The following is a 21,354-nucleotide window of genomic DNA, read 5'->3' as shown; positions in this document are numbered from 1 at the left end:
TCCACACAAAGGCAATGGACAAGGGACTCCATTTAGAAGATGAAATGGAGTTCTGCGCTCTCGTCTTTGGGTGTTGTGCATGGTGGATTTTGATTGGCCAGTGGTTGTATAGCTGTTTCTTTTAATGTGGACCCGTGCATAGTTCTTATCCAGCATCCACGGCTATGAAGAACACGGTGTCCGGGCCATAGCGCTGGCTCGAGGTCACACAGTACATTCCAGTCATGCTTCAGAAAATTCAGACTTCAGACATCTCCAAACCCCCCTGAGGCTACTGTAAGCGCAGGGCATGGAAACAGTCACTTCTCTAGAATTACATTTTCAAAGTCTCTTATTCCCAGGAACAACTTAAATGCCACATGCAATAAAGAGGCATTCACGAGCTGAGGAAAGCCGTTTCAGCACCAACAAAGCCTTCTCTACTGTAATGGTAGCCCTAGCTACTAACTAAGCATCTACTGACTGACCATAATGAGAAATGGGGGTAAACTCTCCAACATGAGCAACACAAATATACAAATTTATAAATAACAGTAGTTCTAGCATCTGTATTGAAGATTGCTTTCTGCAGAAACACTGCCACTCCTGTTCACGGACTGAGTCTGGTATTGCAGTAGCGTTCCAAACAAGTGAATGCAATACCAGGCACATGCAATGGACAGCAGTGGTACTATTTATTGTTTATAAAGATAATAAAGATGTAGTCCATTATTTTAATATTGATGGATACTTTAGAATAGGACGTTAGTATTAGATCAGTGAGGGTCCTACTCTTAGTACCCCCAACTGATCTGCTGATTTAGGGGCTGCATTGCTTGTGGCAGTGACATCTTCACTTTATACCAGGCAGAGCACCATACATTGTATACATTGTATAGCAGCTGTGTCTGGTAAATGGGACTGAGCTGCAGAAGAATCCAAAGCTCCTTAAGGGTCCATTTACACGGAGTAAACACACCCTCATTTTGGCAAAATACACGAGTAAAGAATACGCGTGTAAAAATAAGACTCCCATTGACTTCAATGACATTTTTTTTACACGTGTAAAAAAAAAAAAAAAACCGCATCAAAAAAACGGGTTGCGTTTTTGGGGCCTTTTTTACATGTGTAAAAAATGTCGTTGAAGCCAATGGGAGTCTTATTTTTACATGCATATTCTTTACACATGTATTTTGCCAAAATGAGCACGCGTTTACTCCGTGTAAATGGGCCCTTAGTTGGATGATCAGCGGGTGTATGTGAACTGCAGCTCCTTCAAGTGGCTGATGAGCAGGTGTATGTAATCTGCACATCCTCTAGTTCCTTTACGGGCTGCAGTTCTTGGCTGAGCATAGTGGCGTCTTCACTGTATACCAGACACAATAGCATACATTGTGTAGTAGCTGTGCCTGGTAAATAGTGAGCTGCAGAAGAACCCACAGCTTTTTCAGTCGGCTGATTAGCAGGTGTATGTGATTTTCAGTGCCTTTACTTGGCTGACTAGTGATTGTATGTAAATTGCAGTTCCTTTAGTTGGCTGATCAGAAAGTATATGTGGCGTTCAGCTCCTTTGGTTGCCTGGGTGTAGGTGAAGTGCAAAGGTTTTATACATTACTTTAAGCTAAGTTGTAACTTAAAGGGGTTATCCCAAAATCAGAATTTATCTCCTGTCTACTGGTGGGAATCCTACTACAAGAATGAGGGTCCTCTACCCCAAATTTGAATGGAGAATCAATTGTGACTCTGGCACAACCCTTTTTAAGATCAGTACAATATAAGTAAAGCAAAGCATTATCTCAGATGCACAACATTATATGTACGGTAAGTTTTATCTAATGGATTCTGATGTTTTTATATGTTTTATCTGTAGTGTACGATAGTGCTTTAGTTTATGGTTTCTACCGATTTGGGCTCAGTACTCTTAATATTACTACTGCTTCTGTGGAGTGAGAAACCGGCGGCTTGTACATCATGATTCTTTCCAAGAAGACTAGTCAGCGGTAGTTGATACTTGGCAGCATTAATTTAAAATAAAGGATTTTGCTTCTCGGAGGAAGCGGAGATCTCATCTTTGGCCCGTCCACTAATGAAAAAATCCTTGGAGACGTGCACATTAGATCTGCAATTTCTGGAGGCTCCTGGATGTCACACAACTGACTTTACTAATCGAGCCGAAATACTTCCTAGCTTGTCAGTTAGTCCATTGTTTCGGTGTATGTACGTCTGGATGTGGAGTTGTCCTGTACAATGGACAAGTATGGAGAAGTAGAAATAGCCCTTCGAGGCAGTGCTGTTTGAAGGTTCAGAAAGCGTTTTCCTACCTACAACATGCTACGACTTCTACTCCATGTCTCACTGCCATTGTGTACATTCAGTATTTTTTATATGCACAAAAATGATCCTGTTATAATGGTAGGCCATGCCTGTGGTAGGCCATATTCTTAACTAATGGACATCAGAAGTCAGGCTTACATGGACAAAGCTGATAAGTTGCTGACTGAGTCCTGAAGACCATAAACTTTGAGGTGAGAGTTGGGCCTCTTTATGTCAGTACTAAGTTAGCCGGTCACTGAAACAAAAGCTTTGTCTACTCTGACCACCAGCAAGTTTCTGCATTTAGAACCAAGTGTTCCTGGAAGGAGATCTCTTAGTGAGAAGATGTGGACCAAAGATGGGCATAACAGCAAATTTAACAAATGATTTCATGGAGGTTCTTCAGAATACTCCAGATACAGGTGCAAAACCAAAAAGACTCGGCATCAAAGAAGTTGTTAATCCAGTACTGGCAAGATGCAATGGGCAGCTAGAGATGAGCGAACAGTAAAATATTCAATATTTGTTTCAAATAGCAGGTCAATATTCGACTATTCAAACGAATATCAAACCCCATTATAGTCTATGGGGAAAAATGCTTAGTTTCAGGGGATCCCACCATTCGACTCAGGAGAGTCACCAAGTCCACTATGACACCCCAGGAAATGATGGATGAAGCATGTCTGGGGGCATCTAACATGCTCAAGTCACTGTATTATGTCAGGATCCCTGTCCGCTTGCGATATGCGCGAGCTGACTTTTTCCCATAGGAATGCATTGACCAGCGTTGATTGGCCGAATGCCATACAGAGTACGGCATTCGGCCAATCAACGCTGGTTCTTCCGGAGGCTCGTCTGTGGAGGCGGAGTCTAAGATCGGACCAGAATGGAGACTGCTGTGGACCGCTCTTAGACTCCGCCTCCACCATCAGAACCAGCGTTGATTGGCTATAGCATTCGGCCAATCAACGCTGGTTAATGCATTCCTATGCGGAGATGTAGCAGTGCTGGCACTGCTACACCAGAGATTTAGCAGAGCTGAGTGTGCGCTGAACCCTGCTGCACACTCAGCTCTGCTGCATTGGACTGCTACATCGGCCAGCACTACTACATCGGGCCGTGTGCTCAGCTCGGCTACTCCGGATATGCAGCCAAGCAGAGCGCACGCCCAGCACTGCTACATCAGAGATGAAGCAGAGCTGGCTGTTGGTTGAGCTCGGCTACTCCGGAGTAGTCAAGCTGAGCGCACGGCCCGATGTAGCAGTGCTGGCCAATGTAGCAGTGTCCGATGTAGCAGAGCTAAGTGTGCAGCAGGGTTTAGCTGAACCTGCTGCACACTTAGCTCTGCTGCATCAGACTGCTACATCGGACACTGCTACATCGGCCAGCACTGCTACATCGGGCCTTGCGCTCAGCTCAGCTACTTCGGAGATTGCAGCCAAGCAGAACGCACGCCCAGCACTGCTACATCAGAGATCGGACCACAATGGAAACTGCTGTGGAGGGATCTTAGACTCCGCCTCCTCCGGCAGAACCAGCGTTGATTGGCCGAATGCTGTAGTCTTTATGGCATTCGGCCAATCAACACTGGTCAATGCATTCCTATGGGAAAAAGTCAGCTCGCACACATCGCAAGCTGACCGGGATCCCGACCAGATAGAGCCCCAAAGAGCTGGGTGAGTAATATTCCCCCCTAAATAAAGGTTATCCCTAGCTAACTCTGCCAGTACATCTATCCCTGTCTCACAGTCACATAGTTCACAGTCCCAAATTAATCGAATGTTAAATCCACCATTCGTCTAAATTGGAGGTCACCTGATTTCGGCCGCCAATTCCTTTCTCCGATTTTTTTTCGATGCCTCCGTTGTCGTAGTTCCTGTCCCACCTCCCCTGCGGAGTTATTGGTGCAAAAAACGCGCCAGGGAAGGTGGGAGGGGATACAAATTTTTACTGCGTTTGCCTCGTGGTATTCGATTGGAATCGAATACCTCGAACGGCCTGATATTCGATCGAATATCTATTCGAATGAACGGTGTTCGCTCATCTCTATGGGCAGCTAATGACGTGGTAGGGAAATGTACCACTAGGAGATACTTTGAGGGCCCCCAAGCTCCAAACTTTTGTTTACCAGGCTGACATCGTACATTGTGTAACGGCTATGTCTGGTATTGTAGCAGATCACATTCACATCATTGGGATCAATCTACACGGATCATCCAGATGACTGATGGACGTGATATCACAGTTAGGAACAAGAGGCAATGAAGAGGGATATGTGTATTGACCCTTCAAACAGCAGATTAGTGGGGTGCTAGGTGTCAGCCCACACCGATCTCATATTGATGACCTATCCCAAAGAAAGGTCATTACTGTAGTACTAATGTTCATAAATACCCATTAAATGTTCCTCCCAACGCATAGGAAATGAGTCAGGCACTGAGGCAGGTTACTGCTGAGGACAGTGGTCATTTTCTGTAAATGAAGAGGGAGCAGGCAGTAGACTTCAGCAGAGGACGTGTGAGACTTTGGAACTGGAGCAGCAGGTGACCAGACAACCCATTTAATAGTGGCCCTAAAATATTAATAACCTTTCATAAGAACAGTGTGACTTCTCATGATAGTCCTCCTACTGAATTCTTACTATGTGAAGGCGAGCTTTACCAGAGCCCATTACTGTGTTATACCTAGAGTGTAGGAAGTTTTGGGAGAGTGTCAGCTTCTCTTCCAAACATGTCACATCCTGCACGAAGCTCCAAGACCTCACTAGCGATGACAGCTGGCACTAAGTCTTTAATTCCCTTTGTATCCGCTTCTGCTTATAATGAAAGCTTTCTGTTATTCTAAATCCTATTCCCTTACATTATATAGTACTGGAGCTCCCCCTCTCCCCATAGTGGATGTCTGCTGTGTGTTACGTTGATACCTCTGTAGTAGCCAGTGGGACACCTGTGGGATAAGGCATCACTTTCCAGGTGGTGGTCACTGCTTTATACCACAACACCTCTCTAGTAGGTCTATTATAAACCTCTCTAGGCACTGCTGTATGCGGACCAATTAGCACATCAGTCATTATGACAAGCTCACAGAAAACACTGCCGACTGGGAAGACATCCGACAATTAAGTAAATCTTCAGGACTTGTGTGTATATAACCTTATCTGCTATCACTCAACATTTGTGCAAATTTTTCGCTTCTTCAAGGGATTTTGCATTCATGATCGTATCTGATCCACCCACTGGATCCCCTAGTTATATTGAGAGCAGGATGTTCCCTGCCCCTTGTAGAGGTGGTGCACTTCTGTGGCCACTGGTTCGATCACTTTAACCTGTCCCTTTAAAAGTGAATGGGCACACATTGGTGCCACTATTGCAATCACATGGAACAACTAGGAAACTTGTGAATACCCATTCTTCTGGTGCAATAGGGCATAAGTGTCTACAGTTAGGGGCAGCATGGTGGCTCAGTGCTTGCAGCTCTGGGTCTGTGTTTGTATGTAATTCCCATGTTTGCTTGGGTTTCCTCTCGGTAATGCTGCCTTCCTCCAACATGCCAAAAATATATTGATAGGTAAATTGGCTTTTTGTAAAACACCGAGTGTTGGGGATGAGCACCTATTTGGCAGCCACTAACTCCCTTACTCCACAATTCTCCCTGTGCTTTGAGTCTCCATGAAAAACGTCCACTACAAATGTTTGTCATAGTCATAAAGTGGGAGCCATATAGGAAAAGAAAAAGAGGATTAATTTCATTAAAATGGCATCTATCCACAGCTGAGGTGTTATACCATGTAAATGGACAGGTGTCACACTGTTAAAGGTTGTTAGAATTGCCTGCACTACTGATTTATGTAAGGTTTGTTAGTAACCTTACCTCTGTGGCCATTGGTAGAAGAAGACTAACAGAGAAACTTCCAAGTGCCCAGTGGACATTTCCAAGCATAGCAAGGACGCTGGCTGTCCTCACAGAACCCTCCGCAATGCTTCCATCTTGATGTTGGTTGACGGCTCCAACATGGTGCTTCATTACATTATTGTATACAGCACAGGATGCTGAGACATACCTGCAGGGAAGCTTTGTGAAAGGTTCAGTGAGCAGAGTCAGAGCGATTTACATGCCCACTAGGCACTTGGGAGATCATTTGCATGTGAAGGTAAAATTCACTTTCTATGCAGGTCTACCTCTATTAGTTGTTTCCACCTCAGAGATTCTATTTGCAGGAGGGTTGGAACTGAATTTGCTAGGCCATAGAATGAAATCTTATAGGCTGGCTCACCCCAATCCTTTAAATTTAACAGTATTCTTTTTGCATGTCTGTATAGTAGCTGTCATGGCTCTTAGAGCCCTTTGTGTACCATGTATTGTATTTGCTTAACCCCTTTCTATGCAATATGGCTCCTGCTGTGTGTGGGCAGGTGAGATATAATATCCTGTCATTTTAACTACTAGATGGCCAGAAAACATAACTATTCCAATATCTCGTTCACGTTTTCTCACGACCTTTAGGCATTCCTCTTAATGAGATCTATTGTAAGGGCAGTTGTCATGTGACCTGTCTGTAATATTGTCTATAGGAAGGTTAAATTCTTTGAGAACCTTCCTTAACCTTAATCCTAAGCACAGACAAAGGATCCTTCAGAGCAAAATTAATATTTTACTATTTATTTCCACTTGGCTGATCTCACCCGATATCCAGACTTTTGTGATGTCCGCCATCTTAAGTGAGAGAGAAGGCTACCATGAACAGAAATGTGTATTTTTACAGGTACCGCAGGGTATGACATACGGAGGTGGTGGGAGCAATTCAATAAAAGCAAAGATAGTACATGCAGTCCCCTCTGTCCTGGGAGAAGTATTAGGCTTTTATGTGTTTTTAGAAATTGTCTATTTTCTACAGCAGATGAAGCTATAGAAAATAATGATGCATCTACAATATCATTGATGGGCATCATGTGCTAGACACCCATGCAGTGCACAGTGTTATTCAGTGGAGGCCACTGCTGGATAATCACATGCCCCTCCATTAGCAGCCATCTTGAGAGGGGAGAGTCGGGAAGTCAGGGCCGCAGACGGTATTACACAGGGGCAATAGTGCTCTGCTTGAGACAACCACCATGGTGGCCTTTCTACAGTATATTATCCTAGTGCTGTTTTCAGCAAGTCTGTAAAAGTTAGTCTGAAGTTTGTTTTGAAGATATCATCTGTCCATATGTCCTATTAGGTCATATAGATGTCATAGAGGGGCATCCCCTACTCTGTGGGCCACAACAGGGAGCCATTTTGTCTTTTTAGAGGTCTTGAGCTTCCCTCACATCACATGAATGGTCATTCCTCAGTGAACGCCATGCAATACTATATCTCACCTGCAGGGGCTGCTGCAGGAAAAATGCCTTGCTGGGATTCTCTTTCCTGCAGCGTCAGCTGTTTTCCTGGGGTGTCAGGACTTGCAGCCACATTTTGTAAAGAGTTGTATCTGGTCCCATTTAACCCTTTCCTGTTCCATGTAGAAAATATGTTGTGGATGGCTGTCAGGTGTTGCACCATGATGTACATTTTTGTAAAGATTGCAGCTTGCAGATGACTCTGCAGTTAACCTCTTCAGTCCTGTGGTCAAACTTGATTGTAGCTCCTTAAATTAAAGGGAGGCATTAGGACATAATTCTAGACCACTATCCTCTCAAAACCTACTAGGCTAAGAAGAATATTACTCGGTTCTAGTACCAGACTAAGAGCTATATGGCGGACATCTATTACCAAGCTAAGAACCATATGACTTGCATCTAATACCAGGCTAAGAACTGTATGGTTGGCATCTAATACCAGGCTAAGAGCTATATGACTGGCATCTAGTACCAAGCTAAGAACTATATGACTGGTATCTAATTCAAGCTAAGAGCCATAACATTGACATCTAATACCAGGCTAAGAACCATAACATTGACATCTAATACCAGGCTAAGAACCATAAGACTGGCACTTAGTTCCCGAGTCATATAGCAGACTCTTGGCACTACTGGCAGCAATGTAAGCTTAGACCTTGCTCTAGCACAGTATCACTGACACTTGGCATTGTTCACCCAAAATGTTTTTGCTTTGTGATTTCATGTGTTCTGGTTGTAATTATTATGAATGTGGCTTCTCGTCTCCTGTTACACTGAGTTACATAGGGCAGTGCTCAGTGATTATCATTGCTTGTCTGAAAATGGGTTTGATTTGCAATATTGTGATTGCTCCACAACAGTGCCACCTTGAGGCCAACATAGAAACTTTACATAAAAACTTTGATTTCACTTTATTTACAACGTACAGACTTTGGAAGCAAATTATATTGGGGCTAGAGTCTAAATGTAAACCTCAAATTGAAATGGAAGCAAATACAAGAATCCTATAGTAGCACTTCAGTATAAATGGACTGCCCTTTTGGGCCAGCAGTCATTCCTCATCACATATAGGGGATTCCTGTTTATGGCTGATACATGCCCAATGGACTCTATATTTGCAGTTCTCATGCAAGTGCATGCAGACACTTGTGCATGCTTAGGATAGGTCATCAATATTGGATTAGTTGGGATGTGATACTCAGGACCCCTACAAGTTGGTTGCATGGACCACGGTCTTTCATCACATAGCCTGTTTGGCTCAACAGGTTATTGGTGTATAGAGTGGTGATATCCGCAAATATATATTACTAAACCACAAGTGAGAAAAAGATTATCGGGTATCTGCAAAATTAAACTGCGGCAAATGAGGTTTAGTAAGGGTAAGCCTGGAGTGTCGCTGTAATTTTCACCAAATGTTTTTGCATTTATTAATGCAAAGGTTTGTGTTAAAGTAAAAACTTTTTGATTTTCTGGCAGGACTTGTGCCATTAATAAATTGTGCAATGTACTTCATTAACACATTTTGGTTCTTTTCTGGGCAATACTGGACTGCTTTATTTTTTCCTTTATTTCTGTATTGAGAGCTGAGATGTGTACGCTGCTTTCACTAGATGTAGGAGTGTACGGGCTCTTGTATAATGCAGGTAAGCTGAGCCCGGCGGGGATGTTCACTTTAAAATGCTATATCTCTGGCATATCAAACCAATTTTTAGTGTCATATGAAAGATGAGATTCTCAACTTTCATATGACACCAAGATCTCAGTTCTACCTGTAAAAGTTGGAAAAACAACCAGTTGAACACAGTCAGAATTGGCATTTATTTATTTGCAGTTGCTCCCATGGCCAACACTTTAAACTCTCTAGAAAAAAATGCAAGAAATGTGATATTAAATCTGAGGATTTTATGTTTCATACAATTCTAGAATCACTGTTCTACATCTTATAGTGCCTAATATATAACTCTAAAGTGACTTCGAGGGACAAGTGAACAGATTTGGATTAAACTGGATTTGACCCAAATTTTCCAAAAGTTCAGGTTCATTAGACACTAAATACTATTATACCCTCTGTGCAGCTATGGAGAACCAGCATGCAGATTTCAGCTCTCCATTCAAAAACAAGGGATAGAATTTAAAAAAAAAAAAAAACACTGAATTTCACAGAGAGAGACATTTGGTAAAGTATGTTACAAAATGTATTATTGACTCAAATACTGCCAGAAAACAAAGTATGAAAAGTTAGTTACGGTATACTGTATTTGGTTAGGAATTACTGTGTAAATATATTACCTATGCTGTACCCATTTTAATTAACAGCCTGTATTATTCACTACAACTGTAGTCTCATTATTGCAGGCTTCAGTGCTGAAATCTCCCAGCATTGCTTGCTGCTTATATGTCTTGTGGTGGTTTGTATTCTGAGAGGTGATCTGTAATCTGATAGTAGATAAAATATACCGCTTTGTCTGATGTACTGTCTCCAGTAACTAGCAGAATTGTGCATGCAGCTCTGGGTTATAATGCAAACTAAGAATCTGTGAACGAGAAGCACTGCATGTATTTACAAACTTTTACATATCTATATTTATAACTTTGGTGCTCAAAGATGCACAAACCCTTTATGTTGACAAAGGTTTATGTGCAAATATCTTTTGAAATATTTAATAGAATTCCTGGCAGCTGCCAGGAAGGAAATCTCCCTCCCAAAATTTGGGAATGTGTTCTGAAAAGAAGGAATTCTGTCATCCACTGACAAAGAAGAGGTTGTCTGGAGTGGCTGAGTTTTCTTGAGCTTCCTTGGTCCTGATAGGAGATGTTTCTATCAGGAAAAGCTTCTGCTGTGTGTTTGTTTTTGCTCGGCCTTGAATGATGACTTTTTAGTGTGCACACAGGCCCAGTGATGAATGGGTGTGAGGCCGGGCGCTGCGGACAGGCTCTAAACACGGAGCTTCTTGTCTCACCTCCTCATCAGCCTCTTCCTGCGACTGCCTTGCACTCGCCATTGCTGAAGAATTGTTCCTTTGTCAAAGCAGCCTGAACCTCATTCATATACAGCAGGGACTCTGCTGAAAGCCTGAGTGCGGCACCTTCAGAAACTCAAGCTGTTCAAATCTGCATCTGCTTTACTCCTTGTGTACAGTAGCCACACGAAAGGTGATGGCCCAACACATCTTTAAACATTATCTCACTGCTTTGGACATGATCGTTGTGATATGTATAAATATCTTGAACACGCTTTTCCATGCTTATAGGGTATGTCCACAGGGGGGGATCTCCAGATATTTTGTGCTGCATTTTATTTGCAAAGCTTGTGGATGCTATCTGTCTAAATGTCACATTGCTGCTACTTTTCATCATGATGGATTAGATTCACAGGCACTAATCTGGCACAAGTACATCTAGAGAAATTGCCTCAACAGGTTTTTAGGGCTAAAAAATATTGAAGACCTATCCTAAGGATAACACTTCGCTGTGGGTCTACTTGTCCTAAGGATGTCAGATAATCAGATTGGTGGGGGTCTGATACCCAGCACCCCATTGGTCATCTGTTCTCAGCAGCTGATATAGAGAATAAAGCAGGAAGCAGACAACGCCGTTCTCTGTGTAGTGGCCAGGGCAGGGTATTGCAGATCAACTCCCATTCATTTGAACTGGAGCTAAACTGCAGTAATTCGATTTTACCACTACACAGACAACAGCGCTGTCTGCTTCCTGCTCCATTCTCTACTGAGATTTGGTAATCGACGTGGGATGCCACATGTTAGACCCCCACAGACAGCGCCGCACCTCCCATGAGGCGACCTGAAGCGAGCGCTTCAGGCGGCACTATGTCAGGACCCCCGGGAGGGCGGCATTTTTGATTACCTAAGCCAGTCCAGGACAAGCTGTCCTGGACTGGCTTAGCACCGAGCGGTGGTTTGGGGAGGCCACTGGAGCAGCGCTGTTCCAGCAGCCTCCCCTTACGCTCAGGCAGAAAGCAGGTTCTCTCCGTGCCTGCTCTCTTCCTGCGAACGGCGCTAAGCCCCGCCCCCTTCGCTTCACCACGCCCCCTCCACCTCGCCTCGGGCGGCGAAAGGGGTAGGTTCACCCCTGCCCACAGATCTGTCGCCTATCTTTAGAATAGGTCATATAAATATTTTTAGTCTGGAAAACTCCTTTAATTGCACCCAGGCATATTGTCTGAATACATCCTGACAGTTTAGGCCAGTGATGGCGAAGCTTTTAGAGGCCAAGCGCCCAAACTGGAACCCAAAACCCACTAAATTATCGCAAAGTGTCAACACGGCAATTTAACCTTAAAGGGATTCTACCACTAAAACAACATCCGGGAGGAGCGAAGGGGGGGGGGGGGGGCGTGGCGGAGCAGCGTTAGTAGGCAGGAGAGGACCTGCTGTCTGCCTGAGCGTCAGAGGAGGCCGGTGGAGCAGCGCTGCGTTCACAGGGCCTCCCCAATCCACCGCTCGCTTCCCATGTCGGGCTGCCAAGATGGTGACACTAAGCCAGTCCAGGACAGTTTGTCCTGGACTGGCTTAGGTAAGCAAAAATGCCGCCCAAACCTACCCCCCCCCCCATGCCGGGGCCCTGGCATAGCGCCACCTGAAGCACCTCATGGGAGGTGCGGTGCTGTCTCACAGCAATGGGGGCGGGTCCCAGAGCTCAAACAGCAATGGGGACGTCCCCACTGCTGCCAGAGAACTCTCTCCAGCGACGCCTCCATCTTCAGCTGCATCCTTCCCTTCTCTCATCGTCTGGGTCAACTCCGATGCCTGCGCAGTCGGCTCAACTTGTGTCTCACTGGCAGAGCTCTGACTCCACAGTAGGCCCCCTACACAGTATTATATACTTCACAGTAGGCCCCCTACACAGTATTATATACGCCACAGTAGGCCTCCACACAGTATTATATGCTACTTACCCCGTATGCAGTCCCACAAAGAGCGTCCTCTTTTTTTTTTTTTTTTCTTCTGTGTGTGCATTTGCACATACACCTGAAAGCAGCGATTGCTCACTAACGGGGAATCCTGTACTAGATCAGCCAACAGAGAGGGTCCTGCGTGCCATAGATTCGCCATCACGGTTCTAGGCAGACTTAGACCACCATGAAAAAGGCTGCTAGGACAGCCTTTCCACCAACCATTGATGTTGGACCCTCTAAAGTATAGCAAAGAAACTATAGCTCAAAATGTTATAAAATTCCTTTACTATGACCTCTAAGAATCTGAATAATCTCTGTCTGGTATGTGTCCCAGTCCAGGATTATATCCATCTCCATAAAGATAATCCCACAAAATGAAGTCGATGCTACCGAGTGCCAAAACAAATCAGTAATAAATGTCATCCTGCATCATTCACCTTTCATTCCTTTTGGTGTCGCTAATGGAAAAACAACTAGCACCCCCTGCTGGCACCAGAAATTTCTGTCATTTGATAGTGATAGTCATTTGATGATCTAAAATGTTTGGTAATCCAGAACCTGTTTGCAAATCAGTGACCTGTTAAAAATCTATTTTCATAGCCAATGAGTTGTAAATTTCCATCCCAAGATGTGACCTTAGTAGTAAAGTACAGCTGCAAGTGTACACCATCATCTGGTTTTGTAGCAGCTGATAGACGATTGAAGGTTGGCTGCGCTTCCACTGTATAAAACAATGAATACAAATGTCAGAATTCCTAGACATTTACGTTGAAAATTATTAGAAGATACTGCACAGACAGACAGCCTGGCCTATCTCCTGGATGCTAGTCTCCAGGCCCATATAGGGCTTTCTTGTTGTACTTGTGGGCTAGGATCCTCTAAGGGCAAGTTTACACAGAGGAACTTGGAGAGGAATTTGAGGTGGTCTTCCAGCTGAACCCGCGGCGGAAAGCTAAAGCAAAGCTTCCTGCACCCTGTTTAGCCTCCTATACAATGGGGTTATTGAGTGTGAACTTCACACCACAGAAACCTTGTGAGGATTGAGTAGGACGCTACTTCTTTTTCAGCATGGACAAAAAATAACGCATCAGCCATTGACATGTTGAATTTAGAGCTGATTTTGAAGCAAATTCCTCCATTTGAATTAACCCCGAGGGTTCTAACCGAACAATGAGAGAAGTCCAAAGATAAGTTTCCCGTTCTTTCCTACCCCTTACAGCAATGTATCTGGATACAGTTTCCATTCATAGTAACATAGTAGATGAGGTTGGATGTAGACAAAGGTCCATCAAGTCCAACCTATAAGCCTACAGTGTTGATCCAGAGGAAGGCAAAAAAATAAACCCATGGGGCAGATGCCAATTGTCCCATGTCCGGGGAAAAATTCTTCTCAACTCTAAATCTGGCAATCTGTATAAAACCCTGGATCAACTTGTCTTTACCAAAATGTAAAACCCGTAAGTCTTAATTTTCTGTTCAAGAAAGGCATCCAGGCCCTCTATGAACTGGATGTGTTGGATTTGACAGTCCGCATTGCATAAAGGTGAATGAGAATCTCTACACACATCTCTGCATTCCGGTAACACATGACATTTTTTTCCCCACAGGTTACTAGCCAAGGAGTAGCCCCACATATGCGTGAATAGACTTTAAACTGCCCCCCCGTTTTAAAATAAAACCCTAAAAAAGAATGTTATCTACTTACGCATCGTGCACACTGGGCGGGCATTCAGGGTGTGTCTTCCTCTTCATCCACGCCTCTTCTTCCTCCGATGTCCTCGGGTCCCGTCCTCCTCCGGCGCTCGCGAACTGACACTGATATAAAAAAAAATGGCCTGGGCGCATGCACAGTAGCATGCGGCTACTGCGCAGGCGCCCAGGCCATTTTTTTTTTTTTATCAGTGTCAGTTCGCGAGCTCCGGAGGAGGACGGGACCCAAGGACATCGGAGGAAGAAGAGGTGTGGATGAAGAAGACGGCGCAGCGTGCACGATGCGTAAGTAGATAACATTCTTTTTTACGGTTTTATTTTAAAACGGGGGGGGTAGTTTAATATAGCATTTATGCTGCCTGAATAGCCTTTTCAAAGGCTATTCACGCATATGTGGGGCTCTATCAGCATGATTTTGCTGATAGAGCCCCATTAAATGATAACAGGGCTAATCCTTGTTTAGACCCTTCACTTTAAACTACACGTCCGCAACAGAAATCCAAGTCCTAGCCTTGGGTTTCTAGTAAATGCATGTTGGATTAAACATGACATGTGTGAACATACCCTTAGCACTGACTATATATATATTAGTGTGCAGTGGTGTAACTAGAAATGGCGGGGCCCCGTGGCAAACCCTTGACAGCTCCCCCCCCCCCCCCCGCACGCGCATTCCTACGTGCTCTATTATGCCCTATAGTAGCCCCTACAGACAGCATTAAGCCCCTGCACACACTATTACGCCCCATAGTGGCCCCTGCACACAATATTACGCCTCATAGTGGCCCCTGCACTTCATACCATGCCCCATAGTGGCCCCTATACACAGTATTTTGCCCCATTGTGAACAGCCAAGAACAATTATTATACTCTGGGGTCTTTTCAGTGCCCAGAATAGTATAATCCGGGGAGAGGGAAACAAACATAAAAAACAGTCACTTACCTATCTCCGGCTCTGCTGCACTCCTCGGTGGTGTCGGCCATCTTCAATGACGTGCGGGACGTCACATGACCTGGGACGCATGTCCCGGTCATGTGATGTCATGGACGTCACACAACTAGGCCCAAAGCCTGTCCGGAGAGGTAAGTAACATTTGTTTTTTATGTTCTCTTACTGCTCCTGGGCCTCCGATCATTATACTCAGGGGTTTGAAAAGACCCCTGAGTATAATAATAGTGTTTGTGGGGCTCGCGACATCACTTACTGATCCCGGCCCCTGTCAGGATCCGTAAGTAAATAGGGCCCATTACTCCAGCCAGTAACAGCCTATTAAGAAAAAAAAAAATGCAGCGGTAGCGGCTGTCACTGGGCCCCTAATGTCCCGGGCCCTGTGGAAGCCACTACCCTGGTAGTTACGCCCCTGTTAATGTGGTAATGATGTAACTTCTATGTCTTCTAAGCTAGTTATATCATCCAAACACCCCGATGCCAAGAGCACTGTAGTGCCATGGGTGCATACTTCAGGAGCAACACTTAGAACAGGCAACCAGTCCGATACTAGCTTTCAGCTGGAGAAGTATATTAGAGGTGTGACGCACACAGAGCACTATTAGTTAGCCCCATCCGATCATTCTTTCCATGTGTTAAAGGATGAACCTATGTTTTTAACAGCGTCCAGGCATACATGGGTTGGCATTTGTATTTTGCAGGAAAAGATGAGGTGACGGCCCTTGTACATTTTCCTACTTCGAAGGCTACTACTAGGAATTGCGCGAGTGTAATCTCCCTGACCCCAGAATATATCCGTCAGCTTTATGTAAGTGCAAATCCTTGTTCCCGTGTAGACACGGACGACTCATGCTTTCCATGAAGCACTCACAGCTTACAGAATCCAAATGTTACCAACTTTGTATGGGAAGGAAACCAGCAGACTAGTAGAAATTAGGCCCTTATCCCTGAAAAGCATCTTGTAACCCTTCCACCGCTGCAGGGAATATTGCACTTACAGACCACCTGCAAGTCAGACAGACCTGTCAGTGAAATGTCACAGTTCAATATGTTGCCCTGTGGGCTGGAAATTTTATACCGCACAATAATACTTCAAGGTTTGAGCTCGTATGCTGTGTATTGAGACAGAACAGAATCCATGCAGATGTTTATAAAGAGAATATTTCATTGTTGTCCGGAGATTGATAGGATTATCCAGCCAGCTGGACGGGAATAGGTTCTACAGACCACCATTCTCCAGCACATATCCAATAAGGAAGTGAGTCTACATGGATGTTCATGGGTTAGGAAGCACTCTAGTCTTCAGCCAGGCAGAAGACTAAGTCTTATCATTTGTTTTAAGCTGAACGTACATCAGAGATTTCTGGTGCTGTGTTGAGCTTGTGGTCCTGAACGCCAAATTAACAATCAAGCTGTGGCCCAGGAGTCTAAGGGGGCCCTTAAAGTGTCACATTCCTGATATGAGGAAACCAGTACTATGAAGGATACATTATCGTTGGTTGGACTGATGCAGATTTAACATTGTGGCCCAGGAGATATGTTACACCTCTGGGGATCATTGTGGCCCAGGAGATATGTTACACCTCTGGGGATCATTGTGGCCCAGGAGATATGTTACACCTCTGGGGATCATTGTGGCCCAGGAGATATGTTACACCTCTGGGGATCATTGTGGACTAAGCGATATGTTACACCTCTGAGGATCATTGTGGCCTAAGCGATATGTTACACCTCTGAGGATCATTGTGGCCTAAGAGATATGTTATACCTCTGAGGATCATTGTGGCCTAAGAGATATGTTACATCTCTGAGGATCATTGTGGCCTAAGAGATATGTTACATCTCTGAGGATCATTGTGGCCTAAGAGATATTTTACACCTCTGGGGATCATTGTGGCCCAGGAGGTATGTTACACCTCTGAGGATCATTGTGGCCTAAGAGATATGTTACATCTCTGAGGATCATTGTGGCCTAAGAGATATGTTACACCTCTGGGGATCATTGTGGCCTAAGAGATATATTACACCTCTGAGGATCATTGTGGCCTAAGAGATATGTTACACCTCTGGGGATCATTGTGGCCTAAGAGATATGTTACACCTCTGAGGATCATTGTGGCCTAAGAGATATGTTACACCTCTGGGGATCATTGTGGCCCAGGAGATATGTTACACCTCTGGGGATCATTGTGGCCTAAGAGATATGTTACACCTCTGAGGATCATTGTGGCCTAAGAGATATGTTACATCTCTGTGGATCATTGTGGCCTAATTGATATGTTACACCTCTGGGGATCATTGTGGCCTAATTGATATGTTACACCTCTGGGGATCATTGTGGCCCAGGAGATATGTTACACCTCTGGGGATCATTGTGGCCTAAGAGATATGTTACACCTCTGGGGATCATTGTGGCCTAAGAGATATGTTACACCTCTGAGGATCATTGTGGCCTAAGAGATATGTTACACCTCTGGGGATCATTGTGGCCCAGGAGATATGTTACACCTCTGGGGATCATTGTGGCCCAGGAGATATGTTACACCTCTGGGGATCATTGTGGCCCAGGAGATATGTTACACCTCTGAGGATCATTGTGGCCCAAGAGATATGTTACACCTCTGGGGATCATTGTGGCCCAGGAGATATGTTACACCTCTGGGGATGATTGTGGCCCAAGAGATATGTTACACCTCTGAGGATCATTGTGGCCTAAGAGATATGTTACATCTCTGTGGATCATTGTGGCCTAATTGATATGTTACACCTCTGGGGATGATTGTGGCCTAATTGATATGTTACACCTCTGGGGATCATTGTGGCCCAGGAGATATGTTACACCTCTGGGGATCATTGTGGCCTAAGAGATATGTTACACCTCTGGGGATCATTGTGGCCTAAGAGATATGTTACACCTCTGAGGATCATTGTGGCCTAAGAGATATGTTACACCTCTGGGGATCATTGTGGCCCAGGAGATATGTTACACCTCTGGGGATCATTGTGGCCCAGGAGATATGTTACACCTCTGAGGATCATTGTGGCCCAAGAGATATGTTACACCTCTGGGGATCATTGTGGCCCAGGAGATATGTTACACCTCTGGGGATCATTGTGGCCCAAGAGATATGTTACACCTCTGGGGATCATTGTGGCCTAAGAGATATGTTAGATCTCTGTGGATCATTATGGCCTAATTGATATGTTACACCTCTGGGGATCATTGTGGCCCAGGAGATATGTTACACCTCTGGGGATCATTGTGGCCTAAGAGATATGTTACACTTCTGAGGATCATTGTGGCCTAAGAGATATGTTACACCTCTGGGGATCATTGTGGCCCAGGAGATATGTTACACCTCTGAGGATCATTGTGGCCCAGGAGATATGTTACATCTCTGTGGATCATTGGTTGATACGCAACTAACTGATTCAGGTATTACATAGTAAGCACAACACCTGAAGAAATATTTCAGGAGTAACTACAAGGATTTATTTTGTCTTCTTTTTTTGTCCCCAACACGATGGTGCCTGAGCTAAAGGTTCCTAGCTTGTAATTTATTCTTGCTACTATGTTTGACCCGTCTGTCTATTTGACTTTGATGCTGTTTGGCCTGCCCTGAACTCTGTCTGTGTATATATTAATTATGTACATCTACCCTGACCCATTGCCTATATATTGTCTTGAATGTACTCTGCCTGCCCTGATCTCAAAATAACCTTTGCCTATGTCTTTGCCTTTCCTCTCAATGCTATACAGTGCCATCTCTTGATCTGCCTGGGACATTTGACACTAAGTTGGGGCTACTCCTATAGGTAGCGGTGGTCCCCCTGGTGTTCCCCTCAGCGTAGTCCATAGGGGTTAAAGGGTGAATACCAGCGGGCCATTTACTCAGTATCCTCAAGAGTAGCTTAAGTGAAGCCGATGTAGTGGCACAGCGTGTCCACACCTACGTTGTTGCAACAGGAAATACACAATGGCTGACTGTACTAACATAATATTATAAGAGGAGCAACTCTCTGGAGCATATACTGCAACACTTGCAAGGTGGACTATAGCTTTCTTGTGGGTAATTCTTTCTTGAAGAAGTTTTTCCATTGTTTCTTAGTATCTTAGTACAGTGAGTCCGACCACTTGGATTTCCCCCCATCTCCACCCCAAGTATCACAATAATGGAGGTCCTGAGTTGCCTTGTGAAAACAGTGGTAGTGCACATGGTTGGCCATGGTTTCATTCACTTCTGTGGGACATCAGTTCTATAGACATGAATGAAGTGGTGACAAAGGGCACTCCTTGACTCTTGTTCTCGCTATCATTGGGGTCCCAATGATCAGACTTTTATTAGTGGAAAACCGCTCTAAGTCCTGGTCTCTGATCCAGCTGCCCGCTGTATTTGTGCACTCAGTTTGCTGTATGCTGATGTATTCCAGCAAAGAACCTGCAATGTATTATTCAGGCCCCCCAGGCGTGGAGCAGCGTGTCACATTCTCACTTGTGTCATTAATTACTCGGGGCTTTGTGTTCTCCATTTCTTTCATTCTTCGCTACATAATAATTGACTGGTTACTTGTGGAATAATGGGCGGCTGTCTTTCTAGACTTAAGTGAGGTTTTTCCTTCCAATGTGGCATTCTTGTATACATTACATAGTACCGATCTACACTTGGATCTTGTGAAATGTCCTGACAGTCTGCTGGAGTTGTAGCTGCATCAGCAACTTAGGAACCACATGGAAACCGCCATCCAGTCTGCAGGTTACAGATCAGGAGAAGCTGAGCAGACTTACTGAATCTCTTCTCACAAATCTCTATATAACTTGTCACTTATTCATTCAAACCTTGGGTAATGCTGGGCTTAGGGGCCGTCCTATTCCTCCATATATTCCACTGGACTCCTAAGTACAGAATGTTCTTTATGAATGAAATAAAACTATGTACCAATCCACTCAGCAATTTTTGCTGTGTAACATGTCTGCACTTCTATGTATCTTGTTATTGTTACGTTAGATCCTTGACACTATACGGCTTTATCATACAACCTTCTTTTTCTTGGTTCGCATTCTTCTACAAGTCCTAGTAAATGTCGAGAAGTGTCTCCAGCACTCACTATTTCTATTAACTTTACTGGAAGGCATTTCCATCATGGTGGTACTATGCCACTTTAAACTGGATGCCTGGCTATTGGGCTCTGCAAATGAGAACAGACCCGTTATATCAGTCATGCTCAGGTTTATTACTATGTCATTTTGAGAACTGTCTCGGTGACACCTTTTACTTATTGATATTAGGCCTGGTAAGCCTGACCTGTGCCAATAAGTCCCAGTCTTCACAGTCTCCTTTCTATGTGATGCAGATTGGGAGAAGACTGAGGCTCAAAGCCTGGGTTAGTGAGAAAGCTGTGATCAGGGGCCGGCCGCAGGATGAGAGTAAAAGGACACAGCTGTTTGTTTTCCTGAAAGTTTTTTTTTCTTTTTTCGCCCCTCTCCAAGCAGGCTGAGGGGAAAGGAGTGGGGGAGGAGTGTTAAGCGCCTGGGTTACAAGTGGGAGGATAGCAGGACAAGGGGGCTTTTGAGTTGGGCCCCATGTAAAGCAGTTTTGAGTAGAACACGGGAGACACCTGCTGATCACTTTTCATATTGCATCTCATCTCTCCTCTTTTTCAGGGTGCCAGAGGCCCTGATGGACCAACGGGAGGATCTGGGATACCAGGTACCAAGGTAAGTGCCCTTTCAGGTGCCACCAGTTTCCTAAAATGCACCAGAGATTGTTGATTTATGAATATTACCTGTATCCATTATGTATAATATATATTTAACCCCCTTTTTTTTTAACCTATATGAGCCATTAGCTTTCCTGTAATTCTAGTGAACGTGTGTACATCTCTTACTGTTGTTCTACTGCACCTCCCATCGTGCTTAGCTATTGAACATGGTAAAAGGTGTAGTAGTCTATGCCAACTCCACAGATTATACCACCGAGATGCCTCTTGTAACTAATATTCAAGCCCTCTATTTAGAACAAGGACCTGTTCACAGGACTTCAGATGCCTGCCAGTAGAAATAGGACTGAATGTTTATTTCAGACGCCTTAGAAAAAAAAAAAAAAGAAAGAAAG

The 21,354-nt window shown here is 44.4% G+C and overlaps 1 protein-coding gene across 1 annotated transcript in view; it reads left to right on the top strand.

Annotated features, from left to right (window-relative positions):
- COL27A1 (collagen type XXVII alpha 1 chain) overlaps nt 1-21,354 on the top strand; it is a 219,851-nt gene that overhangs the window by 136,673 nt on the left and 61,824 nt on the right. Inside the window, exon 29 of the mRNA XM_075259238.1 lies at nt 20,904-20,957. Within this exon, the coding sequence (XP_075115339.1) occupies nt 20,904-20,957 (54 nt within the window). The remainder of the gene's footprint in view (nt 1-20,903; nt 20,958-21,354) is intronic.

The sequence above is a fragment of the Leptodactylus fuscus genome, chromosome 11 (genome assembly GCF_031893055.1).
Source record: "Leptodactylus fuscus isolate aLepFus1 chromosome 11, aLepFus1.hap2, whole genome shotgun sequence".
Classification (NCBI taxonomy): Eukaryota; Metazoa; Chordata; class Amphibia; order Anura; family Leptodactylidae; genus Leptodactylus; species Leptodactylus fuscus.
Note: the sequence above shows the minus strand (reverse complement) of the source record. Positions and strands in the feature narration are given on the sequence as shown.